The sequence below is a fragment of the Phasianus colchicus genome, chromosome 21, assembly GCF_987193195.1.
Source record: "Phasianus colchicus chromosome 21, bPhaCol1.hap1.1, whole genome shotgun sequence".
NCBI classification, from domain to species: Eukaryota; Metazoa; Chordata; class Aves; order Galliformes; family Phasianidae; genus Phasianus; species Phasianus colchicus.
The window spans coordinates 6,387,409-6,413,024 of record NC_143456.1 but is presented as its reverse complement, the minus strand read 5'-3'; the positions used below and the strand labels follow the sequence as shown (position 1 = coordinate 6,413,024).

Below are 25,616 nucleotides of genomic sequence, written 5' to 3'. Positions count from 1 at the left end.
GGCCAGGTTAGCGTGTTGCATGGCAGGAAGGAGGTTGAAAAACATACACTGTTGCTTAATTCTATAATAAAAAGACAGAAACTTTACAGAGTAACTGAGACAGCAACAACTGGGGTGGTAACATCCGCTAGATGACAGTCCAGAGATAAGATGCCCCAAACAAATGACTTGTGTAGTGGGCAAAAGCCTTCAGCAGGAGCCTCAATTTAAGGGGATGTGTGTGGTTATAGTTTCCCAAGGTCTCCTTCAATTGTGCGCACCATCACATACAGTTCAGCCAAGCCAACCACCGAGGCCACAATCACTGCTGACAGGACACGCTGTGGGTACAAAAAGAAAGAAAAGTGACTGTGTGTGTGTGTGGTCGAACTGCTGCCTGGTGCTGGGCAGCATCTGCTGCTCCTGCCAACAGGTTCTGAGCTGGTTCTGAGGCCATGGCCACTCACCGCCGCTGTCTCCACAAAGACATACTGGCTGCCCAGGTATGTGCAGGCAAACGCAGCCACCACGGTGACAAAGAAGTTGAATACGGTGATGACTACAGCTTTAACAGAGCGAACTGGAGAGAAACGGGAGAGAGGAGGGATTGGTGAGGGGCAAGCTGTAATCCAGCTGGCTGAATCTGCCTGTGACTGCCTCCGCTGGGATGCAGGAATGCTTGAAAATTCACGCCTCTAGAAATACTTTTAAGAACTACAGACTGGCTGTTCCTTTACTGGAGGAATACTTTGAGCATTAGCACCTTTTAGGGAGATGCTGTTGCTCAGAGAGGGAAGAGCTGGCTGAGGCCAACTACTAGTGATGTGATGGTTCCTGTGCCCAACTTCTCTGCTGTTGGTACATACCATCAGGTGTCAGCAAGACAAACAGCCACTCACCTTGCCTCCCGAATTCAGCTAATGTCCCATGGTTCATATCCTAAAAGAAGGGATTAAAACAACTTGTGTTCCACTGTATTTTAACATTATTTGCAGAATAAAAGCAATAGCAAAACCCTGTCCAGTTTCTAAGACCTGCTGAGAACTCTGGACAGCTTCTGCTGGGCTTTGGCAGCTGCTGGGGAGCAGCAATTTCACAGGGCCCACATTTTTCTGGATTTATGCTTGCAGTCTGATTCATTGACAATGAGAAGGGTAATTTCTAATCAAAGCATTTCATGGGGTTTGAGCATGTTCTCAGATGGAGATTTGTATTTAACAGACCTTAGAGGGTCTTGCCTTGAATTGTGATGGGATAGAAGGCAATGCCCACATACACATGGGAGCATCCTGAAAGCCAGAGTCAAACAAGAGACTGACAGAGCATCAGCTTCTGCTCTTCATGTGAGTATCAGCTTGAAGATGAACTGATGTGTAACACCAACCTGGCAGCCTGGCTACTTTATTATTTTGCCTCTAAGACAGATGGATTTTCTTCCAACTTCCCCCCAGTTTTTCCTCAGGAGCACTGAAGGCACAGTGTTCACAGAATCACAGGACATCCTGAGTTGGAAGGGATCCATAATGATCATCAAATCCAACACAGAGAGAGCCGTCCAGATGCTTCTTGAACTCCAGCAGCTCAGTTCCATGCCTGCTGCCCTAGGGAGCTTGTTCCAGTGCCCCAACACTCTTTGTGGAAGAACCTTTTCCCGATATTCAACCCGAACCTCCTCTGTAATAGGACATCCTAGTGGGGGTTGGACATCCTTAGGTGGGAATTCTCCCTCCAGGCCCCTCACCTGCCTGATGACGTTGCGGGTCATCCGCCGGTACTCCTCATTGGCCAGCTTGGCCTTTATCTGCTCCAGCCTGGCCACCAGCTCGGGGTTCTGGGGGAATGGCCGCGATCACCGTGAGGGCCTCGGGAGGTGGTGGCAGCTCCCAGCCCTTCCCCAGCCCTCACTTACCCGCGGCTGCACCGGCACCTCGGGCAGGGCGATGTCGCTGTCTCTCAGGAGCTCGTGGAGGAACAGCGGGGATCCTGCGGAAGGCAGAACGGTTAACGGCGGCGCGGTGCGGCGAGGTGCGGCCCTCTAGGCCCCGCGCGGCCTACCTGCCTCCCGCAGCCCGCTGTGCAGCCTCCGCAGCAAATTGAAGGGCACCAGGGAGTCTTTGGAAGCCACAGCCTCCCGCAGCTCGTCCCGCAGCGCGGCGGGAAGCCCGGACAGCTCCTCGCTTTCCACCGCCCGCCTTAGCCGCGCTCCGGCCCGAATCGCCGACGCCATCTTGCCCGGCTGGTCGCCTAGGCGACGCGAAACACCATAGAGCTCCGGCGTGAGGGCGGGCTAGAGCGCCGCGGGGGAGGAAGAAGTGGGAGGGGGGAGGCACTTCCGGGAAGCGGAGGACCGGAAGTGGGTCCGCGCTGCAGTGTGGGCCGGCGGCGGGATGTCGGGCGGCGCGGCTCGGCGGTACTTGGCGGCGGCGCTGGGTCGGTGCCGTGCCCGCGGGCTGCCGCTGTGGGAACCGCTGTGGGAGCCGCTCCCGACCCGCGTGCCGCGGGCTCTGAGCGGGGGGAGCGTCGCGGCTCTTTCGCTGCTGCCGCGGAGGCACCTCTCGTCTCGGTGAGGCCTGTGAGGGGCGGGCGTGACGGCGGCGTTCGGAGGTTGTTGGGGCGGGTGAGGTGTTTTTGGAGTGCGTGGGGGGGTATTAGGGCCGGTCAGGGGGCTGAGGGGGTGTTGGAGTGGGTCTGGGGGTGTTAAAGCGGTTGAGGGGTTGTTGGGGCGGGTGAAGGGGTGTTGATGTGGTTGGATTTCGGGGATTTTTGTAGTTGGATTTGTGAGGGGGTGTTGGTGGGTCAGGTTTTTGGTGTGTTTGAGGAGTGTTGGGGTGAATGAGGGGGTATAGGGGTGGGTGATGGGGTATTGGAAGGGGGTGAGGGGGTTTTGGGTTACATCAGATGTTTTTGGGATGCGTGGGGTTGTTTGGGATGTGCTAGTGTTTAAGGGAGGGGCATTCAGGTGAGTTAGGGACCTAGGGGCAGGTGGAGGATGTTGGAGTGCTTGGAGCGGGGTTATTGGGAGGCTGGGGGTTGGGGCACTGGGGGTGACTGGAAAAGGGAGGGAGATCTGAGGGGGGGCACTGGGGCAGAGGGCAGGGCAATAGGTGCTCATGGGAATGTGTGAGGTACAGGGAGGGGGCCCTGGTGCTATGCATAGTGCTCCCAGCTCTGGGCACGCTGCCCAGCATGCCCCGTGTGCTGCCCTGCACAGCCAGCAAAACCTCTCTCCACTCCTAGGAACCGTCTGGAGGGCAAAGTGCTGGAGACAGTGGGGGTGTTTGAGGCACCAAAGCAGCATGGCAAATATGAGACGGGCCAGGTGAGCTGTCCTGGGGAGCAGAGCATGGGAAAGAGCTTCTGCTTCCGCCCATCAGAAGGCTGTGGCATAGCAGTGAAAGGCCAGAAGTGTCACGGTTTGGTGTTTCTTGTGTCTGCTGTGTTGGCAGTTTGTCAGTCATCTGACAGTAGCAAGTTGATAAGAATCTGCAACATGACACGTCTGTTCATACAGTGGTATTTGCTCTTTTTTAATTTGTTTTCTCCCTTTAGCAGCAAAAGGGAAAACTGCTGAATCTGAGAAATTACTAAACTTCTCATTTCTGCATACATAACTCTCACATGTTTCTGTTTTCTGAGCAGTCTCTTCCATCCCTCTCTCCTTTTTGCACTTATTTTGATCCCCTACTTTATCACTGGTTTAACATTTGTTTTATGGGATGGAGGCACCACAAACTTGTACTCGTTTCACATTATGTTTCCTCTGTGTTTCTGCTGTAGTGATTATCCTGTATTCCCATTTTACAAATTTTACTTTAGTTAACAGATATTTTTTTCTTTTGATACTTTCCAAGAGAGGCCTCATGGGTTTGTATTTTCTGTTGTATCTAAGAGTGAAATTTGCTGTGTATTCAAATGCAACTATTTGTTCTTTTCAGCTATTTCTTCACAGTGTGTTTGGCTATCGAGGAATAGTTCTGTTTCCCTGGCAAGCTAGGCTCTATGATCGAGATGTTGCTTCTCCTGTCACAGAAAAGTAAGGATTCTTTCTAGTTTATACAGTTATATTGACACTTATTAGCAAGTTTCTTGCTTGAAGCAATGAAGTTCTTTAAGGAGAACATTAGTGTGGTTCTGTTTTATATGAGAGTAAACTGGAATAGATGTGCTCAAACAAGATATTGCATTAATTTTCTGTTAATTGGAGGTAGGATGATGGAAGGACGAAGGAAGAGAGTGTATGTCTGAGAGTGAGAAATTTAAAATAGAGTTGAATGACTGCAGACTGTGAAATGTATTTTAAGAAATTACTGTTATGAATGTGCTCTCTCCTGGTGACAGCAGTTTGCTGCCATCCTGAAGTGAACTCCTTCCCCCTTCTGAGCAGCAGATGAAGCAGGGGTTGGTGAGCACACACTGGAGCTCAGTGTTCTGCTTTTCTGTTTAGGAGCGAGAATGTAGCAGGCCATGGTTCCAAAGAGGTCAAGGGCAAAACACATACTTACTATCAGGTGCTAATAGATGCTCGGGATTGTCCACATATAGTAAGTAACCAATATCATCTTGGTATTGAAATTAAGGTATCTTCTCCAATGTGAATGCTTTTCTTTCAGTGGCTGTAAATCTATGTAGTTAATGTTCATCAAGTCATAATTTCCCTGAAGAAAGAATCCTGGAGTGACATGTGACTGTTTTCTGGATTGTTTTTCCCCTTTCTAACCTTATTTCCTCATCCTTTTGGTGTTTCTATTTTGTTATATGTAGGCAATTGTGAATGTGAGTTGCAGCACCAAGAAAGTTTTTTAATTGAGTGAAGAATTAGTCTAGAAATATTAGGAGGTGAATTGGTCAAGTAAAACAAATGCAAAACACTTCAGAAAGAAGTGAACTATTCAGAAATAGTAAATTGAAATGTAACTGGAAACTGACCTTCAAAAATCTGCACTGAAAGACATAAACCTTCTTTTTCTCAGTCCCAGAGGTCGCAGACAGAAGCAGTGACGTTCCTGGCAAATCACGATGACAGCAGAGCCCTCTATGCCATACCAGGTTAGTAAAATGCACTTCAAAGTTCTGTGGAGATGTGATTACTAATGAAATGAGCTCAAAAAAGTCACAGAGAGCCAGCTTCTACCAGTGAAGCAGCACTGCATGTAGGACATTGCTGTAGTAGAACTGTTTGTGGTGTAGAGCCCTGTTAGAAACCAAGAATGACTAAAATATGTGAAGCCTTTTTGCATAGATAGAAGTTTGTCAGACTCTGTGATAAAGGCATGGCTGCTCAGAGCTGCTGAGACATAGATCCCATATGCATACTCTGTTGCATACAGGCCATTCTGCTCTATTACCAGGACCATTAGATCTCTTTTCGTCCTATGTGTTTCTGTCCAAATGCCTTTTGTGACTGTACAGTCACTTTGCAGCCCCTATCTAGAATTCACCCGGTGGAGAAATCTCACAGCAGAATGCTGTCAAGGTTATTGGTAGCCAATTTCCTCCCATCTTGCTTGCAATCATAGTTTTGGCATTGGTTTCTGCTGCCAAAGTCCTTTTCTTCTTGCAAGTGTAATCTGTTTTCACTGTCAGGGGACTTCTGAGCAGCTCTCTGCTGGAGATGTTCAGTGGCTTTGGGGGTTTCTTTTTCAGGTTTAGACTATGTAAGCCATGAAGATATCCTTCCCTACAGCTCCACTGATCAAGTGCCCATCCAGCATGAGCTCTTTGAGAGATTTCTCATGTATGACCAAACAAAAGGTAATTTTTGGCCTCATTGTGTTGTATTACAATATCTAGAATCCATCCATCGTCTTGGATACAGCATAAAACTTAAGGTCTGGTGTGGATTTTTGTTACACTAACGCTTCTTTTAAGTTATTTTTGTGACTGTATTGTTACAGTATACTTAAGTACTCCTTCCCTGCTTGCAGTTCCACCTTTTGTAGCAAGGGATACACTTTGTGCATGGCAGGAAAAGAACCACCCCTGGTTAGAGCTCTCTGATGTGCACCGAGAAACCACAGAGAACATTCGAGTCACAGTCATCCCTTTCTATATGGGCATGAGGGTAGGTCTGTGTTACATCTTGCTGTATTAGTTTTGTGATCTATTTAACTTGTATGTTTGTGGTGGTTTTTTTTTTTTCCTAAAGCTTGTTTACTGACTGAAAGTACTTTTTGTTTACTGGAGAAATTACTTTTTGAACCCATTTGCAATTTCATTGTCCAGCTTATGTATGAGTATGAAACTGCTTTGTCATAACTCCTTGGGAAATAACTCCTGTGCTTGCATTTCTCCAGTTATTTGTTGGGTAGGAAGGAGATACCTGGACTTTCCTGCAGAACACTGTCAGAAAGATATTTAGGAATGCTTATAAATTTGTCCTGCACTGTACCAGAAAACATCTGGGCATGTGTGTAATGTTACTCCAGCAGATGTCTTTTGAGCCACAAGCCTGTTATCCTGCCCAGCAGTGAAGTGCTGTGGGTGTTGACCTCTGTATCCTATCTCTAATGGAGGTTAGAAGCCTCTGGATTTAATACATAACCATTCACTCTTCATAATGTAGCATCTTGATGTGGACCATTCAAGACGATAAGGCTGTAATAGCCTTCTGAGTGGGAGAGCCAGAAATTACAGTGGCAGTTTGATTTCTGAGTCTGGAGGAGTACAGCTGCTGGGGAGCTGTGCTGTGATGGGTGAATGTTCTGGTTTGAAGTTGCAGCTTCCATGGGGTCCAGCAGATTTTTGCCCTGACCTCGTCAGAAAAACAGGTGCCTGAAGGCAAGGAAACGGGTGTTTCTGGATCTGTCAAGCGTGTGTAATTAACATGGAGATCAACTCTCTCTGTAGTCATGAGATTCTTGCAAATCTCCCACCTCATGACTGTGTATAGAGCAGAGCCAGTGCCAGGCAGGAACTGATGGACTGCTTTGGAGAGCAGCTGTCTCTGCTCACGTGAGTTGTCTGCATTACGCTGGCATGGAGAGAGAGCTCCTGTGCTTGTGCTGTGCTGACAGCTGAAGAGGTTTTTGGCACTGAGCATTGAAGGGCAGCTGCTAAAGTCTTTTGTTTCTCTTGACAGGAAGCCCAGAATTCCCATGTCTACTGGGTAAGTGCCTTTTGTTTTGCGGAGCAGCTAAAGGGAAGGAGTTTATTTGCTGTAGCATCATTGCTGTGTGATAAACTCTGAGGGAGAGTAGCCCTTGCCTGGCAACTGTTTTCCAGTATTGACAATGGGTTATCAATTATTTGCAGCTGATTCTGGTTCTTGATGACAGTTTTTCTTCTGTCCAGTGGCGCTACTGTATTCGTTTGGAGAACCTTGACAGTGAAGTGGTACAACTCCGAGAAAGGCACTGGAGGATATTCAGCTTATCTGGCACTCTGGAAACAGTTCGAGGCCGTGGTGTTGTTGGAAGGGTAGGTATTGTGCAGCTGGATTGGTTTGCCAGTGAATTGCTTAGTGGGCAATAGAATAGAAAACAGGAATGGAAAAAAGAACCCAACCAAAAGAAAAACACACAAGCTTTTTATGTGGTGCTTGTATAGGTGAACTGAAATTTCACACAGAACATTCCTAAATTACTGACACTGGGAAAACTGGACTAATACATGAGACTGGTGTTACTCTCTGGGTGTTTTGTTTTCCATGGAGTTGGGAGTGATGCCAAGCGTTAAGAAACAGAAAAGAGGAACTGGTGCCAAATAACATTTTTGAAGGTTGTGTTTGCATCTCTGGTTTTCTTCTTGGTGTGTGAATTTCCTGTTGACACCTGTCTGTGGAGGAATCATAAGATCCTTTGCTGATGTAGAGTGGTCTCTTGTTTTCTCAGGAGCCAGTGTTATCCAAAGAACAGCCAGCATTTCAGTACAGCAGTCACGTCTCCCTGCAGGCATCCAGTGGTCATATGTGGTAAGAAACACTTATTGTTGCAGTAGTGGTTTAGATATAGGACCCCACAGCACCCGACTGGGACACAGTTTGCAGTCTGAAGCTGTGGCTTAAAGGTGGGTAGAAGTGAACTGGATGAGATTTGGTAGTTAAAGTGGGTCTTTGTATAAGCTTCTTCATAGTAGTAATCCCAGTTAGGGATAAGAAGATCTGTTGATTTCCTGCACTAATAAGGCTCTAGGCTAATTTATCCTCCTACTCTGGTCTTTGCTGAACTGGATTTGAAAAGACATGAAACAGTTCTCTATGATCTGCTGTACTCAGTTTCCCTTTCAGTCTTTGGCACAAGGCTTCATACTGGCATTCTCCAAGCAGCAGAGATGGTGTGTGAGAGTGCTCCCTCTTTGGAGGGGACTGCTTTTTCACTGGGCTTGGATTCTGCTCCTGCAGTGCAGTTTTGTGTTCACAAACAATTGGCACATGGGGTTACTCCCAGTTAAGGCCAGCTAAGACCTTCAGTTTAATGGGAATCCAGTTTCTCTCTTGTGTAAGGGCAGGTGGGGAAGTGCTCAGCCTGAGTTGTTCTGTTGCATTGCATGGTTAAAGCAGTTTCTTTTTGTTTTGCATTTCAACTAGATTAGTACATCTAGTGTTGTCTCTGGACAATAAATGTGCAGCCACCTCTTGCCTGCTGTGTGACAGGTCTCTGGCTTGTGTTTTTTGAGTAAATCTGTTTCAGATGTTAAGCTGCCTTGAAACTGCCTTTGTCTGAGTTGGGGAAAGCTTAAGAGCAGCTCTTTACCTATAGGCTATACCCTTGTTTGACATATTATGCATTTTTAATTGCCTGAATGGATGCCTTGGGGAATAAAAATAGTTGTAGTGTTTTTATTTTCCCCTCTTTCATGCATCCTGAAAAGAAGACAAAGGTTCTGAAGTTCAGGGCAGTGAGAATTATAGGGACAAGGCAAATTCTTTTTGCGTTCAGGAACAGGTAGATTCAGTTCCTCCACACCCTTTCTGAAGGGCAAAGTAGACATAATTTGCAATTGCTTCTGTAATGGGATTTCATATTAACACAGACAACTACTGGAGCTTCTGCCAAGAAATGCAAATCAGAGTTTACTTGCAATCATTTTGTAAAAATAGTTCAGATGGTTCCATCTCCTCTGGGGTGGGTGTGAGATAAACATTGCTGCAGATGCTTGGAGTGCATTTACCTCCAGGAGGCTCCAATCATGACATCTGTATTCAGGAAATGTGTATTAGAGATGTGATGTAAACTGCCCAGGAGTCTTCCAATAAATGAGTCATCCTGGCAAACAGATGCTGAACCAGCCCCAGTCCCTCTGAAGGATATGGAAGAGCTATTTTCTTACTGCATAGCTGATGATTCCTAGCTGTGTCTCTCCCTGGCCTCAGCGTGATCTCTACCATTATTTTGCAGGGGTACTTTTCGATTTGAGAGGCCTGATGGCTCCCACTTTGATGTCCGAATCCCACCCTTTTCTCTGGAAAGCAACAAAGATGAGAAGACCCCCCCCTCCGGCCTGCACTGGTAGAGCAGATTGAGTGCTGAGATCCACAGAGAACTGTGTGTGTTGTAGACCTTTGCCTCCCCCCTCATGCTGCAGCCAGGAGAATGGAGCTTTTAAACATTTTAAACATTTCACTTTTAACCATTGTCTAACGAGGAGGCTTTTTTTTGAACTTTAGTACTGGCTCTCTCAGGCTGCTTGTAAACATAAGCTGTGCTACAATTAACCCTTCCCCTTGTGGCACCTGCTGGGGTTGGACCTGGGCAATGTAGATCTGTGTGGCTGCAGAAGACTGGCCCCCTCAGCAGGCCTGGACCCTTTCCAATGTGTTGTGAATTCTCTGCAATGTGAGGTTTCTCTAATAAACTGGCCCTTCCAGTTGCAACCAGTCTTCCTTTATAAACTAAGGCCTAGAATTTGCCTCCAGCTTGCCCTGGCTTGTTGTTCCTCTTCACCCTTGTGCAAAGCAGAGTCAGCCCAAACTTCTTGCTGCTTCAGAAGGCAGCAAGGAGGATGTCTTAGGAAGAAAAAATGAACTGTTGTACTTCCTGACAAGGCGCAGCCTTCTTGCAATGCTGCTGCTTTCTGGGCTTTAGCCAGTGTGTGGCAGAGCAGCCTGTAAGCTATGCTCCTTGCTTTGCAGCTTGCCAGAGTTATGCACTGGGGTGATGCAAAGCCTGTTTTGTTGGAGAAGCGAGCATAGAGAGGGAAAGGTGTGTTGGCAGGTGGTGCTGAGCAGGCAGACACAGTGCCTTTTGAGCATGCAACACTGAGCTGCATGATGCAATAGTCCAGGAGAGCTGAAGGGCACATGAACAGCAGCCCCTTGTGTCCCGAGGGCTTACCTACCTCTAGCAATACATGATGTAGCTCTGTGTTTTCTTGGCAGTTTTTGCTCTGAGAGGAATAGTTTTTTTTACCCAAAAAGCAGTCACCCGCAATGAGGTAGTGCTTGGCTTTTGCTCCTGCTTGCTCATCTCAGTAGGGTGTGATTATTATTTTTTCTTGTAGTAGTCTGCACAAGGGGCACAAGGCGCTGCCAAACTGCAGGCATGGGTTGGTGAAATACCTGTAAGCTTACAGTGTGTGGGTTTGTGGGAATTTTGCTTTTACCTGTGAAGGGCCTGGTCCACAGTGCACATCAGGTGTTAATTCTCTTCACCAGCCTGAACTGCTCTCTCTAGCTCCAAGGATTGCAGGGATTAGAGACATCAGTCTCTTCTGCTGCTCCTGGTTGTTTTAGACCTGGCCCTTGGTGACTTGTAGGGGCAGAGGTAGCCTTGTGATTGGAAACCTAGGTGGAAAAAGTTTCAAACCATGCTCCTTTCCCTGGTCTTGCATAAATGGCAAGGGATAAATAACTTACGGGAGTGTATTTCCTGCTCCAGAAGTATCCCAGTTACCTCGTGACCTCTTCCCTCCACATTTGGCTCTATAATATGGCAGTGCCATGTGGTCAGACAGTGGGAGAGTGTGCTGCCCAGCAGTTAATGAACACCTGTATAGGGAGAATTAATTACTAATGCTTAAACAGTGTTTATTTGTCACTGGTCTCTTAATTTTGTGACTTCTTTCTTGTCAGGTTGGACATGTGATCTACATTGCTTTTAGAGTTAGAAGGTTTAGATGGCTTGTTTTAAGAATAGGTAAGGATTGGTAAAGAGCAGCTCTCAGTTGACCCTCCCTCACACACCACTGTTGTGTTGCTTTCTTTGCAGGAGGAAAGAAGGGAATAACACAGTGCTGAGGGGGGAGTCATGGCTCTTTTTTTCTTTTTTCCTCCTTTGCAATCATTCAGTGGACAACAGAGAAGCAGCCGCCCTGCTTCTCGAGTTACTGCCCTTGAGTTACTGACTTCATCTCTTCTGGCGATTGCAACACTATTGTAAATATTTAACCATACCAGCTCACCTGCTTGTGTTCTGAGGGTGGTGTGGGCCTAATGCTTCCAACAGCAAGGGCAGTTGTGCTTCTGACAGATGGTGTGGGCCTGGGGGTACGACAGAACCTTGGCTGTGCCAGTCAGCGTGCAGTGCTGTCCGCAGCACTCGGGGCTGGGATGGGGAGCACGGGACGCTGCTGCCCCATCTGTGTGTGCAGCAGGGACAGGACCAGGCTGCTAGGGCCTGGCTGTGGGGCTCTTGGTCCCCCTTCCCACACCCAGTGGTGTCCTGAAGGGGCTTTCCTCTTCTCTGTAAATATCTGTATAAAGAACTCCTCAATAAAGCGCTGAAGGAACGGCTGGGCGTCCTGCCTGTCATTTCCCCCGCGTGCAGCGCGTTAAACACCCCGCCATGCTGCACGGCCAACCCCTCCCGGCGCCATCTTGAATGCGCTCTGCGCTTTGCCGCTTACGCCCCCCGCTCACGTCGTCGGAAGTGACGCAAAACGCACGACCGGAAGTGGCGGCGGCGTGAAGGCAGCATGGTGGCGAGCGGCGCGCACCGGGCCGGGCCCCTGAAGCAGCAGAATAAGGCGCATAAGGGCGGGAAGCACCGTGGGACGGCACAGCGCCGAGCTGGGGGTGAGGCGGGGCGGCCCGTGGGGCTCCCCACCGCCTTCCCGTTAGCCTTATCGCCGCCTGACCGCTCTCTTCCCGCAGGCCGAGTCTCCGTCAAGGCCCTGCCGCACCGTCGGCGCCGAGATCTGAACAGGGTGGATCGACGGCACCAGGCGCTGCAGCTCCGCAGGCAGCGCAAGGAGGCGGTGAGGGTTCCGGGGTTCTGGGCCTGGCGTGGGGAACGGCTGGTGGGATGGGGTGTGAGGGTAGATTTGATGGACCGGGCTGCTTTGGGTCTTGATCAGGGGTGTGGGATAGGAGCTGGGCCAGGGATTGTTTTCACGCTATGGATCTTTGCCCATAGGTGCTGGCAGAAAAGCGGAGCTTGGGCAGTAGGGACGGGCCCCCACACCTCGTGGTCGCGGTGCCTTTGCACGCCAGGGCTGCAGCACACGATGCCCTCCGCCTGCTGCAGAGCCAAGATTCGGCCGTTGTCCACGTGGATGAGGGAAAAGCCGGCAGCTTTGCCATCCTCTGTCCCCGGCTGAAGCAGCGCTGGCGGTTTGTAATGGCACAGGCAGGTGAGGAAGCACTGTTTGCGTGGGTCTCAGTTCTGTACCCCCGGCAGCCCCAGTAATTGAAGTGTTTTGTATGCAGGGGATCTGCATGCTGTCTTGGACCTAGCAAAAGTTGCTGACTCCCTCCTTTTTGTCTTGGATCCTGTGGATGGCTGGGACAGCACAGGGGAGCACTGTCTCTCCTGCCTTTTTGCTCAGGGGCTGCCTAGTTACGGTGAGATGAAAATTCAGAGCTTCTAGTGGTGTACAGGTTGAGTGGAGTGATTGAGGGGGGGGGCTTACTGTTGCAGTAAGTAGAAACTCTGTATGTTAATAAGTAATCAGGCCTTTTGGCTGTTCTGTTTCTGAGAGCAGGTCAGGTAAATGCTGTCTTATTGTCTTATTCTCCTGGTAGGGCAATGCTGGAGCTCCAGCTTTAAGTCTCAGATGTATGGTGGTTATTAGTATTGCATTGGTTGTCCAGTTGTGCAGAGCAAAAGGAGTAAGATGTTTTCTTGCTGAGTTCAATTCCCAGACCCTTATTTCCATGGTCACTGTTAGTCTTAAAATTTTTTATCTAAAGTTCTTTTTTTTTTTTTTTTTTTTTAAAGGGTGAATTGTCAGTCTGTTTTTTGGTTATTTGAGTTGCAGGCATTGAAGTTAGCATTAATACTTTATGAAAGGGGTATAAGGAGGTTTGTGCTCTGATGGGGAACTCTGTTTTATGTCCTTTGTAGTTCTTGCTGTCACAGGGGGCACTGATGTGCCACCAAAGAAGCGGATAGATGCCAAGAAGAAACTCACCAAAGCTATTGAGAAGTGGTTCCCAGAGGTCAAGCTTTTTCCCCTAAACACAGAGCAGGAGTCTTCAGTGCTGCTGAGGCACCTTGCTACCCAGAAGCAGCGGCATCTTGCTTTTCGGGACAGGCGGGCTCACCTGCTTGCCTATGCTGCTGAGTTTGTGCCCAGTCAGGAGAGTGACCAGATTGGGACCTTGAAGGTGTCTGGCTTTGTCCGTGGACAGACCCTCAATGTGAACAGCTTGGTGCATATTGTGGGGCACGGAGACTTCCAGATGAGCCAGGTGGATGCCCCCCCTGACCCTCTCTCTTTGAATCCCAGAGTGGTTAAAGGACAGAAGAAGAGTCAGGACATGGATGTGCAGGTTTGTGGGAGATCATGGCTTTGCTGTGTTTATAAATTTTCATTCAGAAAGTACATTTGATTATGGGTGGTAAAGGGTGGGGGAAGAAGGGAGTTTTATCAAGAGAGGCAGTAGGTTCGTGTTCTGCCAGTGAGCTGTAGCTCCCTTACAACATAACTGACGTGACACTGGAGGGAGTTTCTGCTGTTTCTTGGATATTTTCTGGTAGTAAGGGCTGTGGGAGGAGTTGTCTTTGGCTTTAAACTGGTTATTAGCTTCAGATGGATAGTATTATAGCTGGGGACTCTGCTTTTGCTCTTCAGGAAGACTCTGCAAATGGTACTGATGAGATGGAAGAAGATGTTAAAATCCTGATGAAGGCAGATACAAGCAAACAGGAATCTTTACAGTCAGAAGTGGTTCCTGATCCTATGGAAGGGGAGCAGACGTGGCCAACTGAAGAAGAACTGCAAGAAGCAGAAGGTGAATAGCAGCAGTATTTCTGTACCTTTTCCTTGTCCCTGTTACAAGGGTTGTTAGAAACTACCTGCTGGTGGGATAGCTGAAGGTGGCTGTGGAGAGACAAGCTAGCTGGGAACCAAGGCATTTTTTTGTGACTTCTGTTCCTGGTTACCTTCACCTGACTGCAGGGCTGGCTGGTTTGCCTGACAACAGGGTAACATTTTAGCTGCCTTTTCTAGGCTTTGACAAATTCTGTTCTGAGAAGCAGTGATTCTGGGCTCTAGAGGTGGGCTTGGTTCTTCTGATGTAAATGCTGCTGAGAAAAAGATTTGTACCTGTGTATTAACCATTGGTGGGAATTCCCACAGCATCTCAGAAGGAGAACAAAAGGGTGGTGAAGGTCCCCAAAGGTACATCCAAGTACCAGGCTGCATGGATTGTTGATGATGGAGAAGAAGGCAGTGAGGAAGAAGAAGATGATGAAGATGATGATTTTGGTGATGATATGATGGAAGAGGCAGTTTCCCAGGTAACTCTTAAGAGCTGATACTACAACTGATCTGGATGCTGTTGCATATCCTAGCTCAGTCCTGTCCTCGTAGCTTTCCCTATGCAAAAACACACACTGAGGTAAGACTTGCTTGGATTTCCACTGTTAAGCCTCTCACATCTATCCTGTTACTTCTGGCCTGCTAGATACCAAAATGGGGGACTGTGTTGTAGCTTGGTCTACGAATCACACTGTGCAGATACATACAGGATTTGCAGTGCTGCAGAGACATAACAGAGTGCATGTACTCTCTTATGTGTCAGGAGGGAGAAAGCAGTGGGGAGGAAGAAGAGCTTGCAGAGGAGGAATGTGAGACCATGACCGTGTCTGAGTGCATGCGGGATGACCAGTATGATGAGAAGGTGGAGGAAGATGAACAGATGCTGGAGAAATACAAACAGGAGAGAATGGATGAGATGTTTCCAGATGAGGTGGACACACCACGTGATGTGCCTGCCAGAGTCCGGTAAGAAACTGCATGCAGTGATGGGAGAGGAGCTGGAAGGGGTTCTTCTCTCTGGTTTATTGAAGTAGGACAGGAAGCCTGTGATGTCCTAGCCATGATGTCTGAACCTGGCTGAAGGACTCTTCTGAAGATGAACCCTTAGGCTCTGAGGCTTCCAGGGGAGATACTAGCTGAGGCATTGTGCCACTCCCTGGGGCAGAAAGAACATGCCCTGAGCTGGGAGAGAGGGGAGGAAGGCGGAGTCTTAGTGTTAGTCCTTGTGGATTTGTGAATCAGTTTGTCTTTCCTGTTGTCTGTCCTTAAGGTTCCAGAAGTACCGAGGGCTCAAGAGCTTCAGGACTTCTCCATGGGACCCTAAAGAGAATCTCCCAAGGGACTATGCAAGGATTTACCAGTTCCAGGACTTCTCCCGAACCAGAAAGCACCTCTTCCGGCAAATAGAGAAAGAAGAGACTGAAGGAGCTTTGGTAACTCCAGTTGATGCTGTTCTTGGTTCCCTCTCTAATCCTGGTCTTGTATCTATCCTGACACTTTTTTTTCCTACTGCAAGAAGTATTCACAGCTGATGCTCTCTTGGCAGGTTGGCTGGTATGTTACACTGCACGTCTGCAATGTCCCCGTGTCAGTGATGGAGAGCTTCAAAGAAGGGAAGCCACTAGTCCTGTTCTCACTGCTTCCCCATGAACAGAAGGTGACTAAGTTTGGCTCTGCTGATTCCTTATGTGTGCAGCTCTTCATGTGATTCCCCTGATGCTGCATGGTTTTGGCTGCAAAAGGTTTGAGCTAAGATTTCCACGCACTGCTTGCATTTTGAAACAGGATCTTCCTTTGGTCAGAGCAGCCTGAAGCTTCCAGAGGTCTTCAGACTAGAGCGTCTGAGCTTGGCTCTGATGACCAGCAGTTATCTGGGAAGCCACAGTGAAGGGAATTTGTCCTTGTTGCAATGTATGCTTTCTGCTCTTGATGTTATTTGCCAGCCCTGCTGTCAGTGTTTCACAGCACTGTCTCTCTTGCAGATGTCTGTGTTGAATTTCCTGGTGCGGCGGCATCCAAGCAACAGTGATCCAGTGAGGGCAAAGGAGGAGCTGATCTTCCACTGTGGGTTCAGGCGCTTCCGAGCTTCCCCGTTGTTCTCCCAGCACACATCAGGTTTGTGAGGGGGCTGGTGGGGAAAGAACAGGTATGCCAGGAAGTGGGGCCAGGGTTTCTAGGGCAGGAAGCCTGTGATGTCTTAGCCACAATGTCTGAACCTGGCTGAAGGATTCTTCTGAAGACACACACCTGGGCACTGAGGCTTCCAAGAGAGGCACTAAACAGTGGGGAGTGGGAGGGCTTGGGCAGCATGGTTTTCTGGTTCTGGCAAGGCAGTGGCAAGTTCCATGCAGCAAGTTGGCAGCTCAGAGGATCACATTCATTCCCAGATACTCTGTGCCAGCAGGGAAGTGTTGTGTGTAGCCTGCTATCTTTCAACACAGAGCCCCTTTGCTAGGAAAGAAGCTCAGTGGGGCTTCTCAGAACTCTGAGGACTCGTGTTGGATTGAACTTGATTACTGCTGTTCTATCCTAGCTGATAAGCACAAGCTGGAGCGTTTCCTGCGCCCGGATACTGCCCTGGTGGTGACTGTTTACGCTCCCATCACTTTCCCACCTGTCTCAGTGCTTGTTTTTAAACAGAGAAGTAATGGTAAGTTGGATTAGTGTGAGAGCGTGTTAAGAAATGAATGTTAGCAGGCTTTTCCTATACTTTACCAAGAGTGCATCTATTCATAAAGTATAACTTGAAAAAAGAAAAATTCATGCTGTTTGAGAAAGTAACTGCTTTCCTTCTCTGTTACCACTGGCACCTTTCTTCCTGCTGGGGAGCTGTTCTGGGCCTTGACCTATTTGGTGAAGGGGCTTGTAGTGAGGGAGGAGGTAATGGAGTTGCATTTGGTCACGCTACCCTGGTCCCTGGTGTGTTAATTAATCTATCTTGCAGGAATGCACGACCTCATTGCCACGGGTTCTCTGCTGGCTGTTGACCCAGACAGAATCATCATCAAGCGGCTTGTGCTCAGTGGTCATCCATTCAAGATCTTTACCAAGGCAGCTGTAGTGCGATACATGTTCTTTAACAGAGGTATGGCCTGTCTGTGCTCTGGGAAGAGGGAATGTGGAAGCAGAACAACTGTGCCTTGTGTTTCTGTGGCAAAGCCTGTTGCTTACGTGCTGTTTGTATTTCACTCTCCAGAGGACGTGATGTGGTTTAAACCAGTGGAGCTAAGGACAAAATGGGGTCGTAGAGGGCATATAAAAGAGCCATTAGGTAGGTCTGGTTCTGTGTTTGTCTCTTATGATGAACAGGATGTGGTTTTCCTGGGCAGGAGTGACAGCTAATGGCCTCTTCTGCTCTCTGCCTAGGGACCCATGGTCACATGAAGTGCCACTTTGATGGACAGCTGAAGTCCCAGGACACCGTGCTGCTGAACCTCTACAAGCGCGTTTATCCTAAATGGACTTATGACCCCTATGTTCCAGAGCCTGTGCCATGGGTGAGGAGTGAGAGTGCACTGCCAGGGCAAGAGGTGGAAATGGAATAAGTCTCCAGGCACAGTGCTAATGCAGCTTGTGCCTCCCCGGCTGCTGTTCTCAGCCTAAGCACACCATGCACACTGATGTCCTGGAAATATCAGTGCTAGGGTTTGTACTGGGGCAGCTGTCTCAACAGTTGGTGCTTAGGATCAACTACAGTTATTTATTTTAATGGAAATGTTTTTCAAAAAATATTTAAGTCTCTAAGTCTTGGTGGTGGCCAGCTGTAGAGGCCAAATGGAAATCTGTGAGCACCCTGCTGCTCTCTGAGCCCTATGCCTTGCTGAGGCTTTTGTCTTCTTGCTTTGCCACAGCAGTGGGTGAGAGGATTTTGCTGTATCAGACAGGAGTCTGTTGGAGGTTGCTGATGACACAGAAAGGTGAAACAGCAGCTGGGCAGTGGCTGAGTGCAGTCTGCTTCAAGATCTGTTCCAGAGCAGGATGGCTGGGAAGGGGAGAAGCAGCAGTGCTTTGCTTTCAGGCTCCCTGTAGTCACCCTTTGCTTTGTAACCAAGCGATTCTGGGCTGTAGAGACCACCTCCATCTTTCCTTACCCCTTCACAGAAGCTTTCAAACCTCTGGGGTCGTTCATCTGGTTTTTAGTATTGTACAAACCCAACCGTACAAATTCAAAGCTAGGTTCCTGCCACTGGATACGCTGCTCTGTTCTCACTCTCCATCCCCAGGGAGGTCTGTGAGCCAGGTCAGGGAGCTCAGGTCCACGTTTCCTCCACACAGCACGATGCAAACATTCTCCACCTCCCGGGGGATTGCCTGGAACTGCTCTGAGAGCACGGCTGCAACTCCCACACCCGCTGTTGGCTCAATCAGCAGCTTCATCCTTTCCCACACCAGCCGTGTGGCTCGCTGTTGGGACAGAACAGCAGCTGTCATCCCAGCAGCAAGTACGTGCTCCTCTAGGGCTATGGGGGGCACTGCATGTGCATCTGGCTCTGCAGCACTTTGGGGAGGGAGAGCAGAGTTTCCGCCAGCTCTTTCCAGCTGGAAGGAGTGTTGGTGTTTGCACAGCTGCTGTGATGCACAGGGTTTGCCCTGAGAGAGTGCAGGGATGAGAACGGAGGAGCAGAGCTTGGATGGAGCCAGCTGCCTGCTGGCAGCTACTGGGAGGGGAGGCAGAGAGTGCTTACCTTGATTTCTTCCTCTGAGACAGTCAGAACATCGTCGACCAAATCCCTAATGATGGGCCATGTGTTTTCTCCAATGCTGGTTTTAACTGCATCAGCGATGGTGACAGGGGTGTGTCGGTTGGGGGTCAGTTCCCCTCTCAGCTTGGACTGGTAGCAATCATCTGCATTGCGGGGTTCAGCAGCAAACACTTTCACATCTGGTCTCAATGTCTGCAGAGAGCAGGAGAGTCACTGGCTTGCTTTGAGTACCTGTGCTGTGTTGCTGTGCTTGCAGGGATTTCTGTTCTTAGAGACAAGCTGCTGCCTGCCTCGGGCACCCTGACAAAGATGGAGATACAACCATCATCTCTAAACTGCTGTTACTTACCTTGATGGCCACTGCTATTCCTGCAATCATTCCTCCACCCCCAACAGGAACGACCAGTGCATTCACCTCTGGTGCCTGCGCAGAAAAGAAACGTGAGCATTTCTATGGCAGCTCCATACCCTCGTGCTGCATCCCCTCACCTGCTCCAGCACCTCCAGGGCAATAGTTCCCTGCCCTGCGATCACAGCTGGCTCCTGGTTGGGGTGCACCATGACTCCTCCTGTCTCTTGAACAACCCGTGCAGCTGTCTCTGCTCTGGACTAAAGGCAAAGCACAGCAGTTGACCCAGCAGGGTGGGAAGCCACGTCCTCAGCTGCTCCCTCCCTCATTCCTTACCTCATCGCTAGGCTCGCACGGCACCAGCGTGGCCCCATAGGCACGGATGGCAGCTTGCTTACAGTGCGGGGCTGTGCGGGGCACCACGATGTAGGCAGGAATACCTGTTGGGACAGCGAGATTTGCGGGAGGGAATTTACATGCTGCAAAAAGGGGGATGGAGCTTGGGTCGTGCCATGCCTGGAGACAGAAGAGCCTTCCTGCTGCTCCGCAGGGCTGGGGCCGTTGGTGGAGCGGTGTGAGGCCGTGCTGCCGCCTGCCCCACGTGGACACGCGTTGCAGCTCAGCGCGTTAACCTTTTCCCCCACGCGTTACCTTCATCCCGGGCCGCGCAGGCGAGCGCCTGCCCGTGGTTCCCGCTGCTGTGTGTCACGACGGCTCGGGGCCGCTCCCGCCCCGCCTTCTCCACCTCCTCCACGAGGCTCCTGACCGCGTTCAGCGCCCCGCGGATCTGCAACGAGACGCGACGCTGGGATCCGATCCGCTCCCCCGGCGCCCCGGCGCGGCACCGTCCCACCGCACCTTAAAGGAGCCGGTGCGCTGGAAGAGCTCGCACTTGAAGAGCAGCCTGCGGCCGGCCAGCCGCTGCAAGGACCCGCAAGTCAGCACGGGCGTGCGCTGCACGCAGCCCCGCAGCCGCTCCATCGCCGCCCGCACGTCGGCAGCCCGCACCGAGCCCATGGCCGCGCCGCTCCCGGCCGCGTCGCGCGCGTGCGCGCGGTCAGCCGCCGTGCTCCGCGCGAGGAAGTTTGGCCCCGCGCGGCCGCCGTCCCCGCCCCGGCGCGAAGCAAGATGGCGGAGGGGCTGGAGCGCGTCCGCGTCTCGGCCGCAGAGCTGCGGGACATGGTAGCCGCGCAGGCCCGCGCCGGGGCGGCAGGAGGAGCAGGTGAGGCGGGCGGAGGGAGGAGGAGGCGGCGGGGAGCCGCCGTTCGTCCTTTTTGTCTCTCCTCGCCTCGGCCGTGCCTGCCCTGTGGGCGTGTGCTGGGCCCGGGGCCGCCGTTGTTGCTGTGCTGAGGGAGAGCGGGGGTTCAACGGCGGCGGCGCGGGGGGAGCGGGCACGGAGCGGGCATTGAGGGCGAAACGCAGCGTGTTGCGCGCGGGCTGTGCTGTGTCGGGCGCTGCGTTCCGTGAGGGGTTTTGTGGCGATGTGGTTATGGGAGAGGGAGGAAGATGCTGCGGGTTGTGAGCACGGAGGGGGAAATGCCGCCCTGAGAGCAGAGCGGTGGGGCTGTGCCTGGCGTCACGCTGTGTTGAGCCGCTCCAGGAGCCGCTGGCGGTGCTTCGCTTTGTGGCACAGAGCAGAGCGGGGCCGGGCGCTGTGCTTTGTCTGTCTGTTAACTCGTTGGTTCTTCGGGGCAAAACCTGCTGCAGGATGTTTTGTAAGCGAGTCGGGTTCAGGATTTGGTCAGCTTTGTCAGGCTGCTTCGTCTCCTGCTCTCGTTCATTGATTTCCCGTGAGCCTCAACGGAGCGTTTCACGTGCGTTCTCTTGAAGCAGCTTTCAGGGTGTTTTTAATACTTTGCCTTCAGATAATGTTTCTCTTTGAATATTTGTTGTGAGCTTTTCTCATCCTCGTGTGGTTTGTGGTGGGAATAACTCTCTTTCACATTGGATATCGGGAACAACTTCTTCTCAGAAAGAGCAATGATGTATTGGCACAGGTGGCGAAGTCACCACCCTGGAGGTGTTCCAGAGCCGTGGAGTTGTGGCTCTTGGGGATGTGGTTTCTTCAGTGGGTGTGGTGGGGGTGGGCTGCTGGTTGGATTTGACAGCATCAGATCTTCTCCAGCCTTAACGTTCCTATGTTTTTCTCTATTTTTTCCTAGGAAACACGAAGGAGGTGAAGGAGCCACGGCATCGCAAAGACAACAGGCGCCCAGATCTGGAGATTTACAAGCCTGGCCTCTCCCGATTGAGGAGCAAACTTGTGCCACCAAAGCACGAGGCTTCTGAGGAGAGGAACGGAGCTGAGGAAGGCAAGGGGGAGAGTGGCCCTTCACGAGGAGGATCCTTCAGGAGAAGAGCCTCCAGTCATGGAGAACTTCAGCATGGTGACAGCCATAACCAGAATGGTCCTTCGTTGGGAAATGAAGAGGCAGAGACTAAAGGTGGTCCTCAGAGCCAGGAGAACTCATGCACGCCGCTTGCGGCGGATGAGTGTTGTGCCAAGACCACGAGGAGAATCAAGAAACCGGACCAGCAGATCTATCAGCCAGGGAAGCGCATGCATTTGGTTGCTAAAGAAGTTGCCCTACGGTTGCCTACTGAGGAAATCACCTCTAAAGTGGAACAGCTGAGAGTTGAAGGAGGTGAAGAGACTGAGAAAGGTACTGCAGAAGACAACAACAGGAAAACCAAGTCAAACAAAGAGGAAAGAGAGGGAAACCAGGCAGGGGATGGAGTGAAATCCTCTAGGGTGGATAAAGGAAGACGACTAGAGCGAAGTGACAGGATGAGGAGGGCACACGATGAAGTGATGCAGGGGAAGCTGGGCGCTACAAAGCGGTACTCCCGCTCTGACAAGCGGCGGAGCCGATACCGCACGTGCAGCACGAGTTCAGCTGGAAGCAACAACAGTGTAGATGGAGCCCCGCTGGTGGATGGGATGGAGAGACGGCAGGAGCGTGCTAGAATACGTCCTAGGAAGCAGCTCTCTGCATCCTCCACTGACTCCTTGGATGATGACAGAATCGATGAGGCAGAAGCGTATGTCTCTAACAGGATTTCAGACAGGAAAAAGCGTTTAGAGCAGAGTCGAGCTTCTAGGAGTGAGAATGATTGGAGCAGTAATGGCAAGGAAGTCAAGGGACACTTCCGAGTCACTTTTGACAGCAAGACTATGAACAGGGATGTCATTCTAGCAGACGCAGATAGAAAAAAGCCCGTGAAGGCGTTTTCTAGTTGCAACGACTCAGAGACTTTGGAGGCGAGGAGCCAAAGCAGAGAGCCCCAGGGGAGGGGCCGGGGGATTCTGTTCCTGCCTGCCAACACAGACCTCTCTGCCAGCACTGCGGGCTCCCCTGAGCCCAGTCACCCCGGGCCCCGGCTGCTGCTGGGCGGTGCTGGCAGTAAGGGCTCCCGAAGCCGGGGCCGAGGTGGCACCGCTCGCAGGTTGTGGGACCCCAACAACCCGGACCAAAAACCCGCCCTGAAGAGCCAAACCCCACAGCTTCACTTCCTAGACACGGATGATGAAGTGAGTCCCACCTCCTGGGGGGAAGCCCGCCAGGCCCAGACATCCTATTATAAGTTCCAAAACTCTGACAACCCCTACTATTACCCTCGGGCTGCTGGCCAAGGTCCGCAGTATCCTTATGGCGGGTACTCCCTGCAGTATCCAATGGGTCCAAACAATGGTGTTTACCCAGGAGCCTTTTACCCCGGGTACCCTGGCCAGGCAGGGCAGTACATGTGCGGCCCACTCACCCCAGCTCCTCTGAGTCCTGAGATGGAGCAGCAGATGCGGAACATGCAGCAGCAGGAGCTCAGCAAACTCCTCCGTGAGGCTGGGAACCAGGAGCAGCAGCTCAGCAATCTGCTTTCCAGAGACCGCATCAGCCCAGAGGGGCTGGAGAAGATGGCCCAGCTGAGGTTTGTGGTTGAGTCATTTCAACAGTGAATTTCTACCAGAGCTGTTTTCCATAATGTTTTCTCACTGGGGATCTGGGGGATGAGGGACATTGATATCTGAGGGTTTGGGGCTATAGTTCACTATCTTATGATGTGTTGGGGATGTTAATCATGTGCCAGCGGTGTCTGGATATCAGAAAGGCACTGTGAGCAAATATCTCTTTGGCATGGGCTGAGGGTTAAATTGTGGCTTCTTATGGTTGTGGAATGCTTTGCCTGTGCTGAAGACATGCATGGGAGCAGGACAAGCATCTGCTGCAGTTCTTGGGTTCTTCTTGCTGGAGCTGGGCTCTCTTGGTTCCAGGGCTCTCACGTACTTTTGGTATTTGCTGGTGTACTTTTGCTTTATTACCTGCCTTTGCTGATTCGCATTGCTGGCTTCAGCACGGCAGCTCTCAGCTTGTGCTTGCAAAGTGTTGTGTGGATTCCTGGTGCTGTGTGGCAGTGACAGAGCTTTATAAGTGCTGGTAGTTTTGTTCTTGACACTGTTCAGCCCTGTGACATATGGCAGTCACTGGGGATGGCCCGGTGAGGACAGCCTAGCAAGAGGAAAGTGACGCTGGCACTCAGGAGGGCAGTTAACATGACTGGAGCAAGTTTCTACTTGGCATCTACTACATTTACGTGTGGTCTTTGGGGCTTCTCTGGAGGCTTATTTCAGAGCTGACTGGCAGTAAATCTGGCAGCTGAGCTCTTTTCAGGGCTTGTTCTGCATTTGAGGGACTCATATTACAGACCACAGAGAGGGATGTGTATGCACCGGTAACAGCACTGGAGGTTTCAGGTTAGGATGTTAATGGCACCTAGAGAGAGGCTGTGCTGGCATGGCTGGTGAGGGCTGCCCTTCCCCAGAGCACAGGTACAGTTGGTCCCTGCCCAGCAGCAGCGTATCTCCATTGCATCAAATTGTGCATAGGAGTTCTGTTCCACTGTCTGAGCTGGGCTCTTGTTAGTTAGTGAGGGGAACTTGGTTTGTTATTCCAACGTGCGTTTTGGTTTCATGAAGTGATACGCAGGTTCACTGTAATGGCAAGATCTCTCGCTCTTAGGTGCTTTGTGTGCTTGTTCCTGGCCCTTAGTAGCTAGGCTTTGTGCTTGGAAGCAGCAGAACCTGGCAGTGTATGCTGTTTTCTGTATTACTTTCAGGAGATAATTAGGTCTTGCTCTTCCCAGAGGCAGAGCTTTAGCAGAGCCTTTTTGCTCTTTGGTGAGTCCTAATCCTTTTTTACGCATGCAGAAAGAGAGATGGTCCTTTCAATTTGCTCTGCTGGAGCAGAAGGGGTGTTTGGTTACAACAGCTTCCATCTCTTTCTAGGGCATGTGTGGAAGCATCTATTTGCCATAGCGTGTGAGCCAAGCAAACTGCTGACATCTCATGCCTGCAGGATGAGGAGCAGCAGGTGGTTCAGCACGTGCTCCCTGCGTGCTCTGCCAGGCTGTTATGTTGACCACTGATTGTGTCTCACTCTAGGGTGGAGATGCTGCAGCTGTACGAGCGGTGCATTTTGATGGATATCGAGTTCTCTGATACCCAGAATGTGGACCAGCTGCTGTGGAAGAACGCCTTCTACCAAGTGATTGAGAAATTCCGGCAGCTCCTCAAAGATCCTCTGGGGGAAAATGCCCAAGAAATTCGGAACAAACTTCTCCAACTTCTAGATGAGGTAAGAGGAGAGAAACACCCCCAGGCTTTGCTAAACCTTTGACTGGTTGGTGTTTAGAACAGGTTGGTATAACTGGACAGTGAGCTAGCCTTTGTGGTCATGCTTATTGCTATGTGTGCCTTAGGCCATGCTTTTGCAAAAAGAATGCACAGACAGATTACAATTTAGTGTAATAGGTGTTGGTCCACGTGGATATTTGTTATAATTTAAACTAGGCTTGCTTTGGTCTGTTCTGTTTTGATGAGAAATTGATTTAAACTAAAATGAGCTAAGCATCTTTAAATGGAAAGAAACAAGAGCATTCACTGAGGTGTTTGTGCTATCTTTATCAAATTTGGTGAAAAGTCATTCTGTTAGACACTCAGCTCGGTTTACTCATTGTAGAAGGTAGGCTGATAAATCCAAGAGGATGTGTTTTACAGAATTATGTTGGCAGGAAGGGACTGCTGGAAGGCTTCAGTCCAACCTCTTGCTTGGAGCAGGACTGTGGCTAACACAAAGTCAGGTCAGTCTTGACTTTGTCTAGCTCAGCCCTAAAAAACTGAAGCTGGAGATCCTCTTGCCTTATTGCTTTCTGAAGAGAACAGCACAAACCAGAGGGAGAGGGACCTTTGCAGTAACTAAAGGACGGTGTTAAGATTTTCTGCTTGTCTTCAGAAAAATTGTAACAACCGAATACATGTGTTCTGCAGGGCACTTCCTTTTTTGATGGCTTACTCCAGAAGCTGCAGGTGTCATACCAGTTCAAGCTGGAGGACTATATGGATGGAATAGCCATCCGCTGCAAGCCTCTGCGGAAAATGGTAGGTTGGCTTT

General features: G+C 50.3%; 5 protein-coding genes and 2 non-coding genes across 17 annotated transcripts in view; 5 read left to right on the top strand and 2 right to left on the bottom strand.

The window, feature by feature from the left end:
* Window positions 1-46: 46 nt before the first annotated feature.
* On the bottom strand, window positions 47-2,318 carry VMA12 (vacuolar ATPase assembly factor VMA12). 2 transcript variants are annotated; one of them, XM_031591701.2, is made up of 6 exons: window positions 2,035-2,318; window positions 1,889-1,962; window positions 1,721-1,810; window positions 879-918; window positions 447-559; window positions 47-320 (listed from the first exon to the last, which is right to left on the bottom strand). In XM_031591701.2, exons 1-6 carry the CDS (start codon window positions 2,204-2,206, stop codon window positions 225-227), a joined length of 585 nt encoding a protein of 194 aa, XP_031447561.2. In that variant the 5' UTR covers window positions 2,207-2,318; the 3' UTR covers window positions 47-224. The 2 variants fall into 2 exon arrangements, with proteins under 2 accessions (XP_031447561.2, XP_031447562.2); XM_031591702.2 differs by lacking the exon at window positions 1,721-1,810.
* A 1-nt stretch (window position 2,319) lies between these two features.
* Window positions 2,320-10,293, top strand: POLDIP2 (DNA polymerase delta interacting protein 2). Its single transcript, XM_031591698.2, has 11 exons — window positions 2,320-2,542; window positions 3,217-3,298; window positions 3,915-4,012; window positions 4,424-4,520; window positions 4,950-5,025; window positions 5,623-5,730; window positions 5,904-6,040; window positions 7,058-7,084; window positions 7,270-7,395; window positions 7,809-7,888; window positions 9,315-10,293. The coding sequence occupies exons 1-11, from the start codon at window positions 2,367-2,369 to the stop codon at window positions 9,427-9,429; spliced, it is 1,122 nt and encodes a 373-aa protein (XP_031447558.2). The 5' UTR covers window positions 2,320-2,366; the 3' UTR covers window positions 9,430-10,293.
* A 1,484-nt stretch (window positions 10,294-11,777) lies between these two features.
* On the top strand, window positions 11,778-17,819 carry TSR1 (TSR1 ribosome maturation factor). Its single transcript, XM_031591695.2, has 15 exons — window positions 11,778-11,929; window positions 12,008-12,111; window positions 12,270-12,486; window positions 12,563-12,697; window positions 13,200-13,627; window positions 13,930-14,089; window positions 14,437-14,597; window positions 14,882-15,084; window positions 15,389-15,551; window positions 15,665-15,775; window positions 16,101-16,233; window positions 16,652-16,768; window positions 17,063-17,203; window positions 17,315-17,389; window positions 17,485-17,819. The coding sequence occupies exons 1-15, from the start codon at window positions 11,830-11,832 to the stop codon at window positions 17,661-17,663; spliced, it is 2,427 nt and encodes an 808-aa protein (XP_031447555.2). The 5' UTR covers window positions 11,778-11,829; the 3' UTR covers window positions 17,664-17,819.
* Window positions 15,154-15,246, top strand: LOC116228253 (small nucleolar RNA SNORD91 family). The gene has a single exon (XR_004166734.2). It is a non-coding gene; the product is annotated as a small nucleolar RNA SNORD91 family (small nucleolar RNA).
* Window positions 16,297-16,389, top strand: LOC116228251 (small nucleolar RNA SNORD91 family). The gene has a single exon (XR_004166733.2). It is a non-coding gene; the product is annotated as a small nucleolar RNA SNORD91 family (small nucleolar RNA).
* An 11-nt stretch (window positions 17,820-17,830) lies between the features above and the next one.
* On the bottom strand, window positions 17,831-20,197 carry SRR (serine racemase). 3 transcript variants are annotated; one of them, XM_090122698.1, is made up of 7 exons: window positions 20,029-20,197; window positions 19,822-19,957; window positions 19,507-19,610; window positions 19,323-19,430; window positions 19,171-19,245; window positions 18,804-19,013; window positions 17,831-18,708 (listed from the first exon to the last, which is right to left on the bottom strand). In XM_090122698.1, the coding sequence occupies exons 1-7, from the start codon at window positions 20,185-20,187 to the stop codon at window positions 18,325-18,327; spliced, it is 1,176 nt and encodes a 391-aa protein (XP_089978824.1). In that variant the 5' UTR covers window positions 20,188-20,197; the 3' UTR covers window positions 17,831-18,324. The 3 variants fall into 3 exon arrangements, with proteins under 3 accessions (XP_089978824.1, XP_089978823.1, XP_031447559.2); XM_090122697.1 differs by having other exon boundaries at window positions 17,835-18,708; window positions 19,311-19,430; XM_031591699.2 differs by having other exon boundaries at window positions 17,845-18,522; window positions 19,311-19,430.
* An 82-nt stretch (window positions 20,198-20,279) lies between these two features.
* SMG6 (SMG6 nonsense mediated mRNA decay factor) overlaps window positions 20,280-25,616 on the top strand; it is a 90,726-nt gene continuing 85,389 nt past the window's right edge. For all 8 annotated transcript variants that reach the window (XR_016459197.1, XM_031591707.2, XM_031591705.2 and 5 more), the window contains exons 1-4: window positions 20,280-20,392; window positions 21,333-23,097; window positions 24,608-24,800; window positions 25,493-25,603. Coding sequence is in view for 7 of the 8 variants with exons in the window: in XM_031591707.2 (XP_031447567.2) it covers window positions 20,299-20,392; window positions 21,333-23,097; window positions 24,608-24,800; window positions 25,493-25,603 (2,163 nt within the window). In the remaining variant the exon portion in view is untranslated. The remainder of the gene's footprint in view (window positions 20,393-21,332; window positions 23,098-24,607; window positions 24,801-25,492; window positions 25,604-25,616) is intronic.

Excerpts from the sequence above, each read along its gene's own strand:
- VMA12 (XM_031591701.2), bottom strand. The coding sequence starts at position 2,206 with ATGGCGTCGGCGATTCGGGCCGGAGCGCGGCTAAGGCGGGCGGTGGAA. Across the intron at positions 1,963-2,034 it reads CAGCGGGCTGCGGGAGGCAG|GATCCCCGCTGTTCCTCCAC; the intron begins GTAGGCCGCGCG and ends TGCCTTCCGCAG. Across the intron at positions 1,811-1,888 it reads AGGTGCCGGTGCAGCCGCGG|AACCCCGAGCTGGTGGCCAG; the intron begins GTAAGTGAGGGC and ends CCATTCCCCCAG.
- POLDIP2 (XM_031591698.2), top strand. The coding sequence starts at position 2,367 with ATGTCGGGCGGCGCGGCTCGGCGGTACTTGGCGGCGGCGCTGGGTCGG. Across the intron at positions 2,543-3,216 it reads CGGAGGCACCTCTCGTCTCG|GAACCGTCTGGAGGGCAAAG; the intron begins GTGAGGCCTGTG and ends CTCCACTCCTAG. Across the intron at positions 7,085-7,269 it reads AGAATTCCCATGTCTACTGG|TGGCGCTACTGTATTCGTTT; the intron begins GTAAGTGCCTTT and ends TCTTCTGTCCAG.
- TSR1 (XM_031591695.2), top strand. The coding sequence starts at position 11,830 with ATGGTGGCGAGCGGCGCGCACCGGGCCGGGCCCCTGAAGCAGCAGAAT. Across the intron at positions 13,628-13,929 it reads GTCAGGACATGGATGTGCAG|GAAGACTCTGCAAATGGTAC; the intron begins GTTTGTGGGAGA and ends TTTGCTCTTCAG. Across the intron at positions 16,234-16,651 it reads GTTCTCCCAGCACACATCAG|CTGATAAGCACAAGCTGGAG; the intron begins GTTTGTGAGGGG and ends GTTCTATCCTAG.
- SRR (XM_090122697.1), bottom strand. The coding sequence starts at position 20,187 with ATGGGCTCGGTGCGGGCTGCCGACGTGCGGGCGGCGATGGAGCGGCTG. Across the intron at positions 19,246-19,310 it reads CCCTGGAGGTGCTGGAGCAG|GCACCAGAGGTGAATGCACT; the intron begins GTGAGGGGATGC and ends TTTTCTGCGCAG. Across the intron at positions 19,014-19,170 it reads GAATAGCAGTGGCCATCAAG|ACATTGAGACCAGATGTGAA; the intron begins GTAAGTAACAGC and ends TGCTCTCTGCAG.